The sequence below is a fragment of the Lepidothrix coronata genome, unplaced genomic scaffold (assembly GCF_001604755.1).
Source record: "Lepidothrix coronata isolate B3197 unplaced genomic scaffold, Lepidothrix_coronata-1.0 Scaffold24, whole genome shotgun sequence".
Lineage (NCBI taxonomy): Eukaryota > Metazoa > Chordata > Aves > Passeriformes > Pipridae > Lepidothrix > Lepidothrix coronata.
In genome coordinates, this window is record NW_016690204.1 from 1647365 (window position 1) to 1662681 (window position 15317).

At 63.2% G+C, this 15317-nt stretch overlaps 3 protein-coding genes across 6 annotated transcripts; 2 read left to right on the plus strand and 1 right to left on the minus strand.

Moving 5' to 3' along the window:
* Window positions 1-371: 371 nt before the first annotated feature.
* Window positions 372-8626, plus strand: WDR24 (WD repeat domain 24). Of its 4 annotated transcripts, none has more exons than XM_017808726.1 (10): window positions 372-390; window positions 1058-1907; window positions 2274-2451; window positions 3226-3901; window positions 3982-4097; window positions 5880-6001; window positions 6331-6435; window positions 6525-6862; window positions 7946-8130; window positions 8284-8501. In XM_017808726.1, exons 2-10 carry the CDS (start codon window positions 1427-1429, stop codon window positions 8450-8452), a joined length of 2370 nt encoding a protein of 789 aa, XP_017664215.1. In that variant the 5' UTR covers window positions 372-390; window positions 1058-1426; the 3' UTR covers window positions 8453-8501. The 4 variants fall into 4 exon arrangements, with proteins under 4 accessions (XP_017664215.1, XP_017664213.1, XP_017664214.1 ...); XM_017808724.1 differs by lacking the exon at window positions 372-390 and adding an exon at window positions 480-570; XM_017808725.1 differs by lacking the exon at window positions 372-390 and adding an exon at window positions 588-628.
* Window positions 8627-8906: 280 nt separating this feature from the next.
* JMJD8 (jumonji domain containing 8) lies at window positions 8907-10897 on the plus strand. The gene is made up of 9 exons (XM_017808778.1): window positions 8907-8992; window positions 9099-9182; window positions 9581-9629; window positions 9711-9807; window positions 9879-9947; window positions 10022-10141; window positions 10207-10274; window positions 10432-10566; window positions 10658-10897. Exons 1-9 carry the CDS (start codon window positions 8907-8909, stop codon window positions 10736-10738), a joined length of 789 nt encoding a protein of 262 aa, XP_017664267.1. The 3' UTR covers window positions 10739-10897.
* Window positions 10898-10981: 84 nt separating this feature from the next.
* On the minus strand, window positions 10982-14914 carry STUB1 (STIP1 homology and U-box containing protein 1). Its single transcript, XM_017808760.1, has 7 exons — window positions 14646-14914; window positions 13555-13753; window positions 13294-13459; window positions 13064-13154; window positions 12533-12589; window positions 12297-12413; window positions 10982-11923 (listed from the first exon to the last, which is right to left on the minus strand). Exons 1-7 carry the CDS (start codon window positions 14907-14909, stop codon window positions 11798-11800), a joined length of 1020 nt encoding a protein of 339 aa, XP_017664249.1. The 5' UTR covers window positions 14910-14914; the 3' UTR covers window positions 10982-11797.
* Between the last annotated feature and the right edge of the window lie 403 nt (window positions 14915-15317).

Below are 15317 nucleotides of genomic sequence, written 5' to 3' on the forward strand. Positions count from 1 at the left end.
CCCTGGCACAGCCACTCCCACCAGACCCCGCCTCTCGCCGCACCCCCACCCCAGAACTCCCCGTATCCCCCGTGCCCCCCGTGCCCCCCGTGCCCTCCGTATCCCCCGTGCCCCCCGCACCCCCTCTCCCCCCGCTGCCCCAGCGCTCCCCTCCGGGTCGGGGGCGGGGCCTAACGCGGGGGTGAGGCTTAACCACGGGGGCGGGGCCTGACAAGGAGGGCGGAGCCTACCCTAAGGTGAGGCGGGGACTGGGCGGGGCCTGAAGGTATTGACACTAAGGGGGCGTGGTCTGTGGCAGGGGCGGGGCGGGGCCGTGCACAGAGGCGCGGCCTGGCTGCAGGAGGCGGGTCTGAACGGCAATGGAGGGCGTGGCCTGGCGACAGAGGGCGGGTCAGGGCTGTGAGGGGGCGTGGCCTGGGATCGGGGGCGTGTCCCACCATCGGAAGGGGCGTGGTCTGGCGCAGGAGGCGGGTCACTGTGGCGGAAGGGGGCGTGGCCCGGCGGCGATTCCCTGACGGTCGCGGGGCCTGCGCGACCCGGGCTGCGGGCGGGGACCGGCACCGGCACCGGGTACTGGGGCACCGCACGGGGGGAGGCCGGGGCCGAGGGGAAGCGATAGGGGAACCTGGTGGGACGGGCTCTGAGGAGGGGGAAGGGCCCTGAGGAGGGTTTGGGGTGGAGGGGACTCTGAGGCAGCCCTGAGGGGCAGGAGCAGGTTCTGAGGGGGCTGTGGGGTGGGAGGGGACCCTGGGAGTCTGAGAGACCCCGAGGGGGTGGGAATGTGGGGTATGAGGGATCTACGGGAAGGGCAGTGGGGCTGGAGGTGGCAGTGCCGTGGCAGGAGCTCAGCCTGGCTCTGGGGGACGCTGTGACCCCCCTCAGGCAGCCTCGCTGGCCCCAGGGCACCCCCGAGTAGCTGCTGGGCCCCTTCTGCTAGAGAAGGAGGGTGAAGCCTTGGTTCCTACAGGGTTTGGGGTGCAGGCAGTGCCCCGTGGAGGTGCCTGTCCCTCACTTCACCCCACCTCGTGCTGATGACACTGCTCACCTCGGCCCACAGCGCTGCAGCCAACCTGTACCGTCAGCAACAGCTGCTCTCACCACTGAAACACCTCGGAGTGTAACTGAAGAGAGAAGAAGGAACTCAGGAAAGGTTTTCAGGAGCTCCCTGGGAGGGAGTCACAGAAGGCAGCAGAGGAGAGCCCAGCCCAGGCTGTATCTCCCTCCCCACGGCAGCTCTGTGCCTCTCACCCCCACAGCCCGTTGATGCAGCCAGACAAAGCCGCGGGTGGAGCCGCCAGGGCCCGGCAGGAGCTGCGGGAGCCCCGCCTGGCCCTGCCCAGCTCTGGCTGAGGGGGAGCAGGCAGCCTGTGGGGACACGAACCTGCGAGCCTGCTCCTGGAGAGGGGACGGTGCCCCGAGAACAGCCATGGAGAAGATGGCCAGGGTCACCACGGCCCTGGGGGGCAACACCCTGAGCGGCCGCACCATGTTCTGCCACCTGGACGCCCCCGCCAATGCCATCAGCGTGTGCCGCGACGCCGCGCAGGTCGTGGTGGCCGGACGCAACATCTTCAAGATCTACTCCATCGAGGAGGAGCAGTTCGTGGAGAAGCTGAACCTGCGCGTGGGCCGCAAGCCCTCCCTGAACTTCAGCTGCGCCGACGTGGTGTGGCACCAGATGGATGAGAACCTGCTGGCCACGGCCGCCACCAACGGCGTGGTGGTCACCTGGAACCTCGGCAAGCCGTCCCGCAACAAGCAGGACCAGCTGTTCACAGAGCACAAGCGCACGGTGAACAAGGTGTGCTTCCACCCCACCGAGGTGTACATGCTGCTCAGCGGCTCCCAGGACGGGTACATGAAGTGCTTCGACCTGCGCAAGAAGGACTCTGTCAGCACCTTCTCTGGTACAGACACGGCTGCCGGTTCCCCTGCTCCCTGGGGGAGGCAGGGATTGAGGGCTTTGCCCTTCCTTTGCTTGTCCTCTTTCCCTGGGAGAGGCAGAGATTGAGGGCTTTGCCCTTTCCCCGTGCCCAGGAGGAAGGTTTGCTCATGGTCAGGGTGTGACGCACAAAGCAGGGAGGGAGGGAGCTGAGAGGCATTTTGGTGCTTTTTGGTCCCTCTCAGCAGTGGGATGGAGATGAAGATGGAAGGTGGTCACATCACTCCCTGCCTCCCCTTCCCTCTGAACTGGGGACCCCCAGGGCTCCTCCAGTGGGGTTTTTAGCTCTGCTGGAGCTCTGTCCCACCGGATCTCGCCTTCTGTCCCTCAGGCCAGTCGGAGAGCGTGCGTGATGTGCAGTTCAGCATCCGGGACTATTTCACCTTCGCCGCCACCTTCGAGAATGGGAACGTGCAGCTGTGGGACATCCGGCGGCCCGACCGCTACGAGAGGATGTTCACGGCCCACAACGGGCCCGTCTTCTGCTGCGACTGGCACCTGGAGGACAGGTGGGGGTGGGCTGACCCCTAGCAGCCACCTGGTCTCACAGGGATGAAGGAGGCCCTAAAAACGGGGCTGGCAGCTTTCAGGGGAGAGATCAGCATCTCTGGTATCTTGGTCACTGTGTCAGAGGCTGGGATGTTGCTGGAAGGTGGGAGCAATTGTTGCTTTGAGGGTTTGAGCCCGTGTTGGGGTGTTTTGGGGGCTTTCTTTGACACATTAGGGGATTTTGAGGCACTGGATTGCTAATGATCAGATATAGCAAGCAGGGGAGCCAGGGTACACCGAGGATGTGTGTTCTGTGACATGATTCAGCTGTGTTTGGTCATGTTTGCCTCCTCCTGCCTTTCCCGGGGCATGATTGGGAAGGGTCTGGAAGCAGCTGCTGTGGTGTGCAGGTCCCTCCTCGCTCCCTGCCAGGCAGTGCTGCAACTCCTCACAAGCTTAGGGAGACACTGAAATATGTTCAAAGTGGCCTTTTTCCTCTCTGCTGTGCCTGGCGAGAGGAAACCAGAGGTAGAGGGAACTGGTCAGACTGGGAGTGTGGCTCTAAAGGTGCAGAGCCCTAAGTGGGGGCAGGAAGAACGGTGTTGCCTGACCTGGTTGTTGGAGAGAGGAGGTGTCAGTGGAGCACCTGGGAGGATGCAGTTGCAGGCCGGCTGCCTCCCCGTGGCCTGGACGTGGTCAGTCTGTGCTGTGAGTGTTTCTGTGCCAGGGTGGGAGAGGGGAAGGGGCACAGATGCACGCTGCCGTCTCCCCATCCTCCTCCATCCTTCTCCCAGGGGCTGGCTGGCCACGGGCGGCCGGGACAAGATGGTGAAGGTGTGGGACATGAACACGACGCGGGCGAAGGAGATTTACTGCGTGCAGACCATCGCCTCGGTGGCGCGGGTGAAGTGGCGCCCCGAGTGCAAGCACCACATCGCCACCTGCTCCATGATGGTGGACCACAACATCTACGTGTGGGACGTGCGCCGCCCCTTCATCCCCTCCGCCATGTTCGAGGAGCACAAGGACGTCACCACGGGCATCGTGTGGCGGCACCTCCACGACCCCTATTTCCTGCTGTCGGGCTCCAAGGACAGCACCCTTTACCAGCACATCTTCAAGGACGCCAGCCAGCCCATCGACCGGGCCAACCCCGAGGGGCTGTGCTACAGCCTGTACGGAGACCTGGCCTTCGCCGCCAAGGAGAGCCTCATCTCCTCCGACTCCAACCGCAAGCCCTACATTGGGGACCGGCGCCACCCCATCTTCTTCAAGCGCAAACTGGACCCCACGGAGCAGTTCGAGTACATCTCGTCCTCCAGTGCCCTCAGCGTGTTCGAGACGGACGTGGAGAGCGGCAGCATGGACTGGTTTGTGCACACGGCCAAGCAGTACGCGCTGGCCGGCCGGCCCCTGGCCGAGCTCTGTGACCACAACGCCAAGGTGGCCAAGGGCCTGGACCGCAACCAGGTGAGGTGTGGGATGGGGAGGGCAGGACAGGGCCTGATTTGCAGCCTGGCAAGGTCTGGCACTGGCTGTCTCCCACGCAGGTGGCTCAAACGTGGACGATGCTGCGGATTATCTATTCCAGCCTCGGCAACGTGTCGTCCGCCAACCTCAACCACAGCATGGGCAAAGGCAGCGCTGCCCTCCCGCTCATGAACAGGTACGGGGGGTTGGAGCTGCACTGAAGGATGTCATGGCTGGGGCAGCTCCGTGAGTGGGAGAGCGGATGTGGCTCCTTTGGGATGGAGTCCTGGAATCATATCACTGAATCACAGTGGCTTCGGTTGGAAGGGACCTTAAAGCTCATCTCATTCCGCCCCCCTGCCATGGACAGGGACACCTTCCACTATCCCAGGTTGCTCCAAGCCCCACCCAACCTGGCCTTGAACACTTCCAGGGATGGGGCAGCCACAGCTTCTCTGGGAAGCCTGTATTGGGGCCTGACCAGCCTCACAGGGAAGAATTTCTTCTTGACATCTGACCTGTCCCAGTCACAGGGTGGGAGCAGGGACAGCTCTCCCTAGCCTCAGGCCATGCTGGTTTACAGATTGGGATCCTTTGGACGCAGCCATTTCCCATGTGGGTGTGAGAAGTGAGTGCCCAGCCTGGCCTTGAGCCATGCAGCCTCATGTACTGCTCCCTTCCCTCCTGGAGCCAGAGTTTGGAGGTGTGGTGGGGTGTGGGACTAGTACCAGCTCTGCAGTTCCTGAATTCATGAGTCATTCGAGTTCCTCTAAGATCATCGAGTCCAACTGTCAACCCAAGACCACCAATAATCCGTGTCCCCTAAGCACTACATCTACACATTTTTTGAACACTTCCAGGGATGGTGACTCCACCACCTCTCTGGGCAGCTGTGCCAGGGCCTGACCACCCTTTCCATGAAGGAATTTCTCCAATATCCAATCTAAACCTCCCCTGGCACAGCTTGAGGCTGTTTTCTCTCCTGTCCCTTGTTCCCTGGGCGTAGAGCCTGACCCCCATCCCAGCTCCCCCCTCCTGTCAGGGAGTTGCAGAGCCAGAAGGTCCCCCCGAGCCTCCTTTTCTCCAGGCTGAGCCCCCCCAGCTCCCTCAGCTGCTCCTGCTGCTCCAGCCCCTTCCCAGCTCCATTCCCTCTCTGGATGTGCTCCAGCCCCTCAATGTCCTTCTTGTTGAGAGAGGTCCAGAACAGCCCCAGCACTGGAGATGCCTCAGCAGTGCCAGCACAGGGATGGTGACCAAGGGCTGGGGGTGGAGAAGGTGTCTTATGGCTGGAGCTGGGGCTGGGGGTGTGCAGAGGTTTTCTTCTGCCTTTCCAAGGGAGAGCACAGCCCAGCTCTGTGAGAGCCCCACTGTGGGCTGATGAAGCAGGAAAACTTGTTTTTCCTCTTCTCAATGACATAAACGTGAGGGGTGAGGACTCCAAATTAGCTGTCAGACCTCTCAGGGCCAGGTTCCCACAGTGAGTGACAGATCCTCAAATAACATCACAAGAAACAAGCACTGTCCTTGACCAAGCTCTGCCTCCAGCTGGGTTGCTCTGCCACTGACTGAAACACTGCTGGGCTCTGCTCCAGCCCCATCCCTTCCCTTTTCCATCGGTGAAAGCTGAGCATGATGGTGAATAACAAACAGCCAAGCACCCTGGAGCGAGGCAGCTCCTGTTTACCTGCCTCTGAGGGGAAGGAGGTAGAGCAGAGGGTCTGCTCAGCACTGAAATTCTTCAGAAGGACCTTTGTAGTGTGTGTGCAGTGACACCAAGCTTGGAGGGAGGGCTGTGACCACAATTGCAACGTCTTTAAGTCACACAGTGAGAACAAGTGACTTCTGCTCTCAGGGAAATCACCTTCTCTCGTGTTTCACCATTCCAACTGCAACTGGACACCTCTATCCAGGCCATTTGTTGGATGGAATGGAAGCTTTAAACCTCCATGACCTATTAAATATGGCTTTTTTCCCCCAGCTTTAACCTGAAGGACATCCCCTCTGGGCTGGGCAGCGAGTCCAGACTGGACCGCAGCAAAGGAGAAAGCCGCACAGAAAACATCCTCATGGACTCCTCCTCCACCCTGATCAACAACGAGGGTAACATTCCTGGGGGGAACAGTCCCACTCCGACAGCTCTTCCCTCCTTAGCTGTGGATGTGGGATGAACTGGTGCACTTATCCTGCAAATTGGGGTGGCTGGACCTGCTGCAGCCCCAGGCGGAGGACACCAAGCCCCAGGGAGCTGCAGAGGGACAGTTTACCCCCGTGATCTGGGGTGACAGTGACAGTGGTGGCTGTGGGTGCCAGGAATGTGATGTGCTGGGGAGCTGGGCTGTCTGACTCGGGCACAGCCTGGCACACTGGAGGACACGGGGAGGTGGATCCAACCATGGGATGAGCTGATTTCTCTCTCCCCGGGCACGCAGACAACGAGGAGACAGAGGGCAGCGATGTCCCTGCGGATTACCTGCTGGGAGATGTGGAGGCAGATGAGGATGACCTGTACATGATGGACCACGAGAACCCACATGGTGAGCACGTGGCTGGTGCTGGGGGGTGCTGCCTGTCCCAGATGGGCAGCTGGATTTCTTCCCTGCTCATTCCTGCTATCTCCTCGCAGCTGAAGAGCAGGAATACAGCCTTCCCCAGGAAGCCTTCCCCCTGCGCCATGAAATCGTGGACAACCCCTCAGCCTTGGACCACCTGCAGGACAAGGCTGACTCCCCCCACGTCAGCGGCAACGAGGCCGAGACAGTGTCGCTGACCCCCGTGGAGTCCTTCTCCCTGATCTCCATCTCCCACTCGCTCTACGAGAACCGCCTGCCCTCCGACTTCTTCAGCCCCATCGTGCGGGACACGCTGCTGTTCTACGCCGAGCAGGGGGACGTGCAGACGGCCGTGTCCGTGCTCATCGTGCTGGGGGAGCGCATCCGCAAGGAGATCGACGAGCAGACACAGGTGGGACCCCCTGGGGGCAGGGGCACCTTGGTGGGATCCACAGGGGGTGTATCCCAATGCTGTGAGATCCCTCCTGTGCTCTGGGAACCTCCCTTCTCCTCCAGCCCCTGCCAGTTCTGCTCTAACTGGGGTGGGCAGCTCCAGGACCCCTGGTACCTGCTGGTACCTACTGGTACCAGGGACTTGAGGTGGTGTCTGCAAGGTCAGGGTGGGGGAGTGGCTGTGACCTGTTGATTTGGGGAAGGATGCTATTCCCCAGTGTTGCAGAGCTGTTCTACCACCACAGGGGTCTTAGACTCATGGAATCCTTTAGGTTGGAAAAGCCCTCTAAAATCATCAAGTCCAGTCATTTCCTCAGCACTGCGAAGGCCACCACTAACCCATGTCCCCAAGTGCCACATCCACACGGCTTTTAAATTCCTCCAAGGATGGTGACTTCACCACTGCCCTGGGCAGCTGTGCCAATGCCTGACCACCCTTTCAGGAAAGACATTTTCCCAATATCCAGCCTAAATCTTCCCTGGCACAGCTTGAGGCTGTTTCCTCTTGTCCTGTCCCTTGTTCCCTGGGAGCAGAGCCCAACCCCCTGGCTCCCCCCTCCTGTCAGGGAGTTGCAGAGAGAGGCTCCCCCCTGAGCCTCCTTTTCTGCAGGCTGAGCCCCCCCAGCTCCCTCAGCTGCTCCTGGTGCTCCAACCCCTTCCCCAGCTCCATTCCCTTCCCTGGACATGCTCCACCCCCTCAGTGTCCCTTGTCTGAGGGGCCCAGAACTGCCCCCAGGGCTGGAGGTGCCTCAGCAGTGCCAGCACAGGGATGGGCACTGCCCTGGTCCTGTGACCACACCATGGCTGGTACAGCCCAGGCATCATTGGCCTTCTTGCCCACCTGGGCACACCTGGGCTCATATTGGGCCACTGTTGACCCCCAGGACCTTTTCGACCTTTTTGACCAGCTCCTCTGCCCCAAGTTGGGAGCGCTGCAGGGGGCTGTGACCCAAGCATGGATCTTGCCTTTGGGAGGCAGGGCAGGGATCCCAAGGGGGTTTCAGGGTGGATGTTGAGGCTCTACCATCTGTGGCCCTCTCAGGAACACTGGTACACGTCCTACATCGACCTGCTGCAGCGCTTCCAGCTCTGGAACATCTCCAACGAGGTGATCAAACTGAGCACCTGCCGTGCCATCAACTGCCTCAACCAGGCTTCCACCACCCTCCACGTCAACTGCAGCAACTGCAAGCGGCCCATGAGCAACAGGGGCTGGATCTGCGACAGGTGAGGGCACAAAGCGGGCACAGAGCTGGGGACAGCTCAGCAAGGGGGTTCCAGGGGCTCTGTGGGGGCAGGAGGATGGGGTGGGTGCCCATGTTCCCCTTTGGTGCCCCCCAGGGCTCTCCCTGCCCATGCTCCTCCATTTCTCTCGTGCAGGTGTCGGCAGTGTGCCAGCATGTGTGCCGTGTGTCACCACGTGGTGAAGGGGCTCTTCGTGTGGTGCCAGGGCTGCAGCCACGGGGGCCACCTCCAGCACATCATGAAGTGGCTGGAGACCAGCTCCCACTGCCCTGCTGGCTGCGGCCACCTCTGCGAGTACACCTGAGCCCTAAGCCCCACAGGGGGGGATGGCGGGCAGGGGATGGGCAGGGCAGGCAGGATCTCCTGCCTGGTACCCCCCACACCTCCCTCCCTGTATTTATTGTGTAAATAAGGGCTGGGGTGCCCCCCCTGCCCAGCCGTTTTGTACTGGATTAAAACAAACCAGCAGCTGAACCGAGCCATGACTGTTGTCTTCACTTCACCCGGATGCAGAAGACCCCGGGGTGGGGCTGGACCCCGTTTCGGGTCGGGGGTCGGTGCCCCGGGGGCCTGGGGACCCCACTTTGTTGTTGCCCCCTTACGTGAGGAGGCCCCTTTAAGCCTTGATAAGGGCCCCACATTTCTGTTGCCCCTTTAAGCCTTGAGGTGGAGCCCATTTCATGTTGCCCCTTTAAGCCGTGGCCGTCACCAGGCGGATGTGCGCGCGGTGCATGCCGGGGGTCGTAGTTCCGGTGGCGATGGCGGCGCGGCTGCTCCCGCTGCTCCCGCTGCTGCTGCGCTGGGCCCGGCCCGTCCAGGGCACCGCCCCGCCGGGCGGCGGATGGTGAGCGCGGGGGGGCTTCCCCGGGCCAGGCCGGAGCACGGGGAGCGCGGGGGGGCTGCCCCGGGCCGGTCCCGGTGCCGGTGCCGAGCGCAGCCTCCCGCTGCAGGCTGGCGGGCTCGGTGCCGGAGGAGGAGCGCTGCACCGTAGAGCGGGTCGATGCCTCCCTCACATACTCCCTCTTCCTGCAGCGGTAACGGGGGGCCCGGCACGGCCCCGCTGGACCGAGACATGGGTCCCGGGGCGGGAACAGTGCCCGGTGCACCGGGTGGGATAACGGGGAGGGATCGGGAGGGTCGGAGGGGCGAGGACCCGGGGAAGGTGGTTGGAGCCGGTCCCAGTGCCCCGGGAGTGGTTTAGAGCCTGTCCTGGTGCCGGTTTAGGGCCAGTCCCAGTGCCCCAGGGATGTGTCGGGGTTGGTCCCGGTACCCCCAGAGCCGGATTGAAGCCGGTCCGGTGTCCCGGGGATGTGTTAGGACCGGTCCTGGTACCTCCGGGGGTGGGTCGGGGCCGGTCCCAGTGTCCCGGGGATGTGTCAGGGCCGGTCCCGGTGTGTCGCCCGGGCGGGACCCCGCTGGATGCTCCCCCCAGGTTCGCCTTCTCCCGGCCAGTGATCCTCGGCGGGGTCACGGACAACTCGGTGAGTGCCGGGAGGGTCCGGGGGTACTCCGGGGAGGTCACATACCCCCCGTGCCATCCCGTCCCTGTGCTCCATCCCCAGGCGTTCCGAGCCCTGTGCACCCGGGAGAAGCTGCTGGCGGCGTTCGGGCCGCTCCCGGTGCGGCTCAGCACGGCCAACACCTACTCGTACCGCAAAGGTGAGAGGGGGCCGCGCCCGGCCCGGCGGAGCCGCTGCCCCCGCTCACCGCTCCCGTTCCCGTTCCCGCAGTGGATGTGCCGTTCCAGGAGTACGTGGAGCGGCTGCTGCAGCCGCAGGACCCGGCCCGGCTGGGCAGTGGTGGGTGCAGCACCGTCCCGGCCCCCCCGGAACCCCCCGGTCTTCACCGGGCTCAGCCTCCCGTGTTCCCCCAGACACCCTCTACTTCTTTGGGGACAACAACTTCACCGAGTGGGGCCCCCTGTTCCAACACTACGTGCCCCCTCCGTTCCGCATCCCGGGCACCAGCCCTGCCTACAGCTTCGGGATCGCAGGTGGGCACGGGGTGGATCCGGGGGGGGGGGTGTCTCCCCAGCACCAATCCCCCGTTCTACTGCAGGCTCAGGCTCCGGTGTTCCCTTTCACTGGCACGGCCCCGGTTTCTCTGAGGTGATTTTTGGCAGGAAGGTGAGAACTGAGCCCTGAGAGAAGGATTTGGAGGGGCGAGGGAGAGCAACAAGCCCCCTAAGGGGTGTCCCTGAACACGGGGAAGCCCTGATGGTGCTGAGCCTGAGGGGCTGGAGGGGAAATTGGGGGGGGGGGGTGTCCCCTTGGTGTTTTCCAGCGCTGGTTCCTGTACCCCCCGGATAAAACCCCCCACTTCCACCCCAACGAGACGACGCTGGCCTGGCTCCAGCACACGTACCCCACACTGCCCCCTGCCCAGCGCCCCCTCGAGTGCACCCTGCGCCCCGGGGAGGTGAGTCAGCACCCAGGACCCCCGGGAGGGTGGAGGGGACCCCACACAGCCCAACTAGAGCCACACGACCCCCCCGTGCTCCCTCCCACAGGTCCTGTACTTCCCTGACCGCTGGTGGCACGCGACACTCAACCTGGACACCAGTGTCTTCATCTCCACCTTCCTTGGGTAGAGCCAGGAAGGACAAGGATGTGTCACCATCATCCTGGACAAGGCAGGAATTCCTGCCACCCTCAGGGAAAGGCAACTGGTTTGGGGACCAACTGCCTGAGAAAGTTCTGGTTTTTACTTGTCTTTTTCCTCCCCCTTGGATTAAAGTTGTTCTACTGTAGCCATTGTGTGTTGCTACATCCCCCCTCCCACTGGCTCCCGAGCCAGGATATCCCCTGAAATCACTGCTGTGAACCACTTCAGCTCCTTTTCCACATTTATTGCTGATTTTTTTTTAATTATTTTTATATATATATATTTTTTTAATGGACATTGGCAAACTTCCAGGGGGTGCTCAAAAAGCCAGGCAGGCTGTGGGCCGACCAAAATGCTGGAACCTCAGTTGGATAAAGATTTGTTGGTTATTTTTTGTGGTGTTTTTTAAGTAATTTAATTAAAGGAGTAAGAACTTTCCAAGTGGTTGTTTGCAGGGAACCACAGGCGAGGGGAGGCGGGAGCCAGCCCCTTCCAGCCCTGGGGCTGTTGTTTCCTGGGAAAAGCCAGAGGGTGAGTTGGTCTCACCCTGGCAAGTGGCTATTTACAGGGAAGAGGACCCAGCCCTGGCCAGGCAGAAGGTGGAAGGAGGAGGAAACAACTATATACACAGGGAGGGACTGGGCTCCAGGTGCTCATCCCAGCGAGCTCCCTGTGGCACTCCCTGGAGCAGGACACTCTTTGGGGACTGCCAGCGGCCGTGGCCGAGGGGGACCCTGCTCTGTGAGCCATGGAGATGATAGTGAGGCCACTGCTGCTAAGGCAGCCTTCTCCCGACCCCCAGGCAGGTCTTGGAGCTGGAGAGGGGAGCCCAGGGAGCCGTGGTGCCCACCCAGCCACTACGGGAAGGGGAGATGGTGACGTGCCCTCGCCTCACGCTGGGTCTGGGGCAGCCGGAGCGGAGGGGGAGCAGCCAGGGAACAAGTAAGGCATGGTGCCAGCCTGGGGAGCTGTGCTGGGGCACTCCAACACTACCCCAACCCCTCAGTTATGCCCCCCCAGGCCCCTCAGTAATTCCCCCAGCCCCTCAGTAATCCTCCACCCAGCCGTTCTCCGAGATGAAGGCATCAATCACCTCCTTCATGGCGAGGTTGGGGATCAGCTGGTCCTGGGTCAGGGGACTCCGCGTCACCGGGTCGAAATGACCCACGCGCTGCAGGGAGGAGCGGGTGGGAACCGGTTACTCCACCTGCCCGGGCTCAGCCCTGGGCCACAGGGACCATTGGCATCTGCCCTGGCATCCGGCACGGCAGCCAGGCCTCCGGGGGGAAGGAGGGACAGCCCCCTCTGAAGGTGCCTCTCAGCAGGATGAGGGCAGGTCAGGGCACAAGACCCCGGCCAAGAGCCGCCTCTGCTTTGGGCAGGGCCTGGCAGCACCTGCTCCACAGGGAGCTGCCCTGGCACGTAACTGGGAACAAACCCAAGGAGCCTTCAGAACCCTGAGCTGGGAGCTGCCTTCCTGCCCAGGCAGGAGAGGAAGGCAGGAAAGGTGCTGGGAAACCCCCCTGCCCCTGGCCCGGTGGTACCTGGAGATGCTCCTCGATGTCCTTCCTGTCGTAGGTGATCCCACTGGGCGTGATGCAGGGCTCTCTCATCAGCTCAAAGCTGATCTTCCCGCACAGGTAGTCAGGGATGTCCCGCTTCTGGCTCGAGAGAGGCACAGCTAGGTCAGGAAGATGGACTGGGAGGTGGTGCTGGCTCAGAGGGGGAAGCAGGGAACACAGCAGGGGAGAGATGGGAGCGTAGGTCAGGGCACACTCACCTTCCTCTTCTCATCCACCTGGGAGAAGAGCTCGTCCATGTCTGCCAGGTATTTGTCCTGAAAGAAAAGCCCTTCAGGACAAGGACACCCCAGCACAAATGGGCTACCCCAGGGAGAGCCCCCAAGCCTCCCACCCATGGGAGCAGCTCCTCAGCCCCTCTGCCCGTGCAGCTCCCAGCTGAACCTGGCAGGAGTGATCCAGCTTAAAACTAACCTTCCTTCATGGGGCTATTTTTATCAGGGATTAGTCCCCAGCACCCAGACCCATATGTGGCCAAGAGCCACTTGTGTTCCCTCAGGGAACAACAGGCCCAGAGGCATCACTACTGCTGGGCTGGGACAAGAGGTGACAGAGCAGGGGCAGCCGTCACAGGGGGACACAAAAGCACCAGCCACAGAATGAAGGCTGAGGAGCTGTGCTCTGTCCTGGGGTCTCTTGGCTTTCATCTGCACAGCCGCAGCCCTGGCTTCCCTGGCTACAGAAGAGCCTGGGGATGAGCATGAGGATGGGATGAGGAAGCCCCCACTCACGTGCTTGGCCTCGATGGTGGCCAGCTGAACTCGGCTCCGGCTCTCGTCCGTGTTTTCTTCTTGCTGGGTCTTCCGGCACTCGGCTAGCTCCCTGGGACAGAGCAGAGCAGGAGGATGGAGGGACACTGCCACTCCCTTCCCTGCTGTCCTGGAGGGCAGAGGCACCTCAGAGACCTGTGACAGCGTGGTGATACTCAAAAAGCCTTTACTGGTGCCCTGTGCCCTGTTACCTCTCCTTCTCCGCCATGATCAGCTTGGTCAGGTGGGAGTGCAGCTCGTTCTCCTGGTTGATCCGCTTCTCCTCGATGCTGTTCCAGCGTTTCTTCTTGGCGATGCGCAGGGCGCTGGGGATGTCGTCCCCGAAGTTCAACCGCTGCTCCTTGGCCAGGTTGTAGGCTGGGGAGAGCAGGGCCATGTCAGAGCCAGCACCGGGTCCCTGGCACCACCCTTGGCCCTTTCCCACAGGCGGAGGGGCCCCCGTGCCCGCTCACCTCTCTGCAGGTTGGCAATGGCCTCGTCGTAGTTCTCCATCTCCAGCTGGCACTGGCCCAGGAAGAAATGGGCCTTCACCGACTGCCCGTCCAGCTCCAGCGCCCGCTTGCAATCCGCCAGGGCCTTGTCGTGCTGCTGCATCTTCAGGTAGCACAGGGCCCGGTTGGTGTAGTACACGGCCACCAGGGGGTTCCGGTTCTGTGGGGACAGCCCCATGTCAGGGGGATGGCAGGGACAGCTGGGGCACTCGGTGACACTGCCACCCGGGCAGGGAGAGCCGGCAGTGCCAGTGCGGGCGTGCAACCCATGGGGAGGTGCCTGGATGGATTGGGGACAGGCTGGGCCGGTCCCCATAGGGCAACCTGTGTCCCTGCCTCCAGAGGGGACAGTCCTCACCAGCTGGGGGGGCTGGAGCACCCCGGGGGGGGGGCCCTCCCCAGCACAGCCTGGGGATGGGGCAGGGTGGGGGCACCCTGGGGGTGAGTGGAGAGTCCAGCTCAGAGAGAGTGGGGGGACAGGCTGGGCTGGGAGGTGTCCATGCCCAGGGAGGGGGCTAGGCCAGGCCTGGGGGGCATAGTCCAGGCCCAAGAGGGAGGATCCAGGCCCAGGAAGGTGGTCTAGGTCAGGAGGGGACAGTGTCCAGACTAAGGAGGTCCCATCCTAAAGGTATCCAGACCAGGCTCGGGAGAAAAACATTGTCCAGACTAAGGAGATTCCATCCCAGGGGTATCGAGGCCAGGGCTGGGGAGGTGTCCAGGTTGGGGGAAGCGGGGTCCCATCTCGGGGGTGTCCCATCCCCGAGGGTCCCGTCCCGGGCTCAGCCAGGCCAGGACCGAGAGGGTGCCCAGACCAAGGGACGTCTCATCCTGGGGTTATGGAGGCCAGGGCAGGGCCCGTCCCGGGGGTGTCCAGGCCAGGACCGGGCCGGGGGGGAGGTTGGTGTGTCCTGTCCCCGAGGGATCCCGTCCTGGGACCATCCAGGCCGGGGTGACCCACCCCTGAGGGCCCATCCCGGGGGTACCCGGGCCAGGCCCGTGGGGAGGGGGGCGATGCGTCCCCTCCCCGCCGATCCCGTCCCGGTGGGACTCACGATGGCGCGGCCGTAGCAGGCGGCGGCTTCGGGGTACTTGCGGCCGCCGAAGAGCCGGTTTCCCTGCTCCTTGTGCTCCTGCGCGCTGTGGCTCTTCTCGGGGCTGGCGCCCCCCGCGCCCCCCGCGCCCGGCCCCGCCGCGCCGGGCCCCGCCGCGCCCTCGCGCTCCTCCTTGCCCTTCATGGCCGGCGCGGCCCGGCCCGGCCCGGCGGCCGCGGCTCCGCGATGGGCGGCCCCGCTGCGCTGCGCCCGCGCACTGCGCATGCGCCACCGCCGGGGCGGGGCCGTGGGAGGGGACAACGGGGAGGGGCGGAGCCGGCGGGGAAGGGGCGGGGCCAGTTCGGCAGGGGAGGGACAGACAGCGAGAGGGCGGGAGTTGGAATGTGGGCGGGGCTAATGTGGGGGCGGGGTCTGACGGGGAGAGGCGGGGCCTACGGGCGGAGGGGCGCGGGCAGTGTTTGTGGGCGTGGTCATATGGAGATGGGCGTGGTCATAAGGAGGTGGGCGGGGCATGGTTGAGGTTTATGGGGCTGAAGGGGGGCTGGATGGAGCGGATTGGGGGGTGCGAGGGGGCTTGGGGGCTATGGGAGTGCGCGGGGGCTGGGGAGGGGTTGAGGATGGGATTTCAGGGGGATGTGGGCTGACTGGGGGCTTGGGGAGGGGGTGCAGAGG

Bases quoted from the DNA above. Each gene is read 5' to 3' on its own strand.
- WDR24 (XM_017808726.1), top strand. From the start codon at position 1,427: ATGGAGAAGATGGCCAGGGTCACCACGGCCCTGGGGGGCAACACCCTG. The intron at 1,908-2,273 runs GTACAGACACGG...TCTGTCCCTCAG, and splicing joins CTCTGTCAGCACCTTCTCTG to GCCAGTCGGAGAGCGTGCGT. The intron at 6,863-7,945 runs GTGGGACCCCCT...TGGCCCTCTCAG, and splicing joins AGATCGACGAGCAGACACAG to GAACACTGGTACACGTCCTA.
- JMJD8 (XM_017808778.1), top strand. From the start codon at position 8,907: ATGGCGGCGCGGCTGCTCCCGCTGCTCCCGCTGCTGCTGCGCTGGGCC. The intron at 8,993-9,098 runs GTGAGCGCGGGG...CTCCCGCTGCAG, and splicing joins GCCCCGCCGGGCGGCGGATG to GCTGGCGGGCTCGGTGCCGG. The intron at 10,142-10,206 runs GTGGGCACGGGG...GTTCTACTGCAG, and splicing joins CTACAGCTTCGGGATCGCAG to GCTCAGGCTCCGGTGTTCCC.
- STUB1 (XM_017808760.1), bottom strand. From the start codon at position 14,909: ATGCGCAGTGCGCGGGCGCAGCGCAGCGGGGCCGCCCATCGCGGAGCC. The intron at 13,754-14,645 runs GTGAGTCCCACC...CTGTCCCCACAG, and splicing joins CCTGCTACGGCCGCGCCATC to AACCGGAACCCCCTGGTGGC. The intron at 13,460-13,554 runs GTGAGCGGGCAC...TGCTCTCCCCAG, and splicing joins CATTGCCAACCTGCAGAGAG to CCTACAACCTGGCCAAGGAG.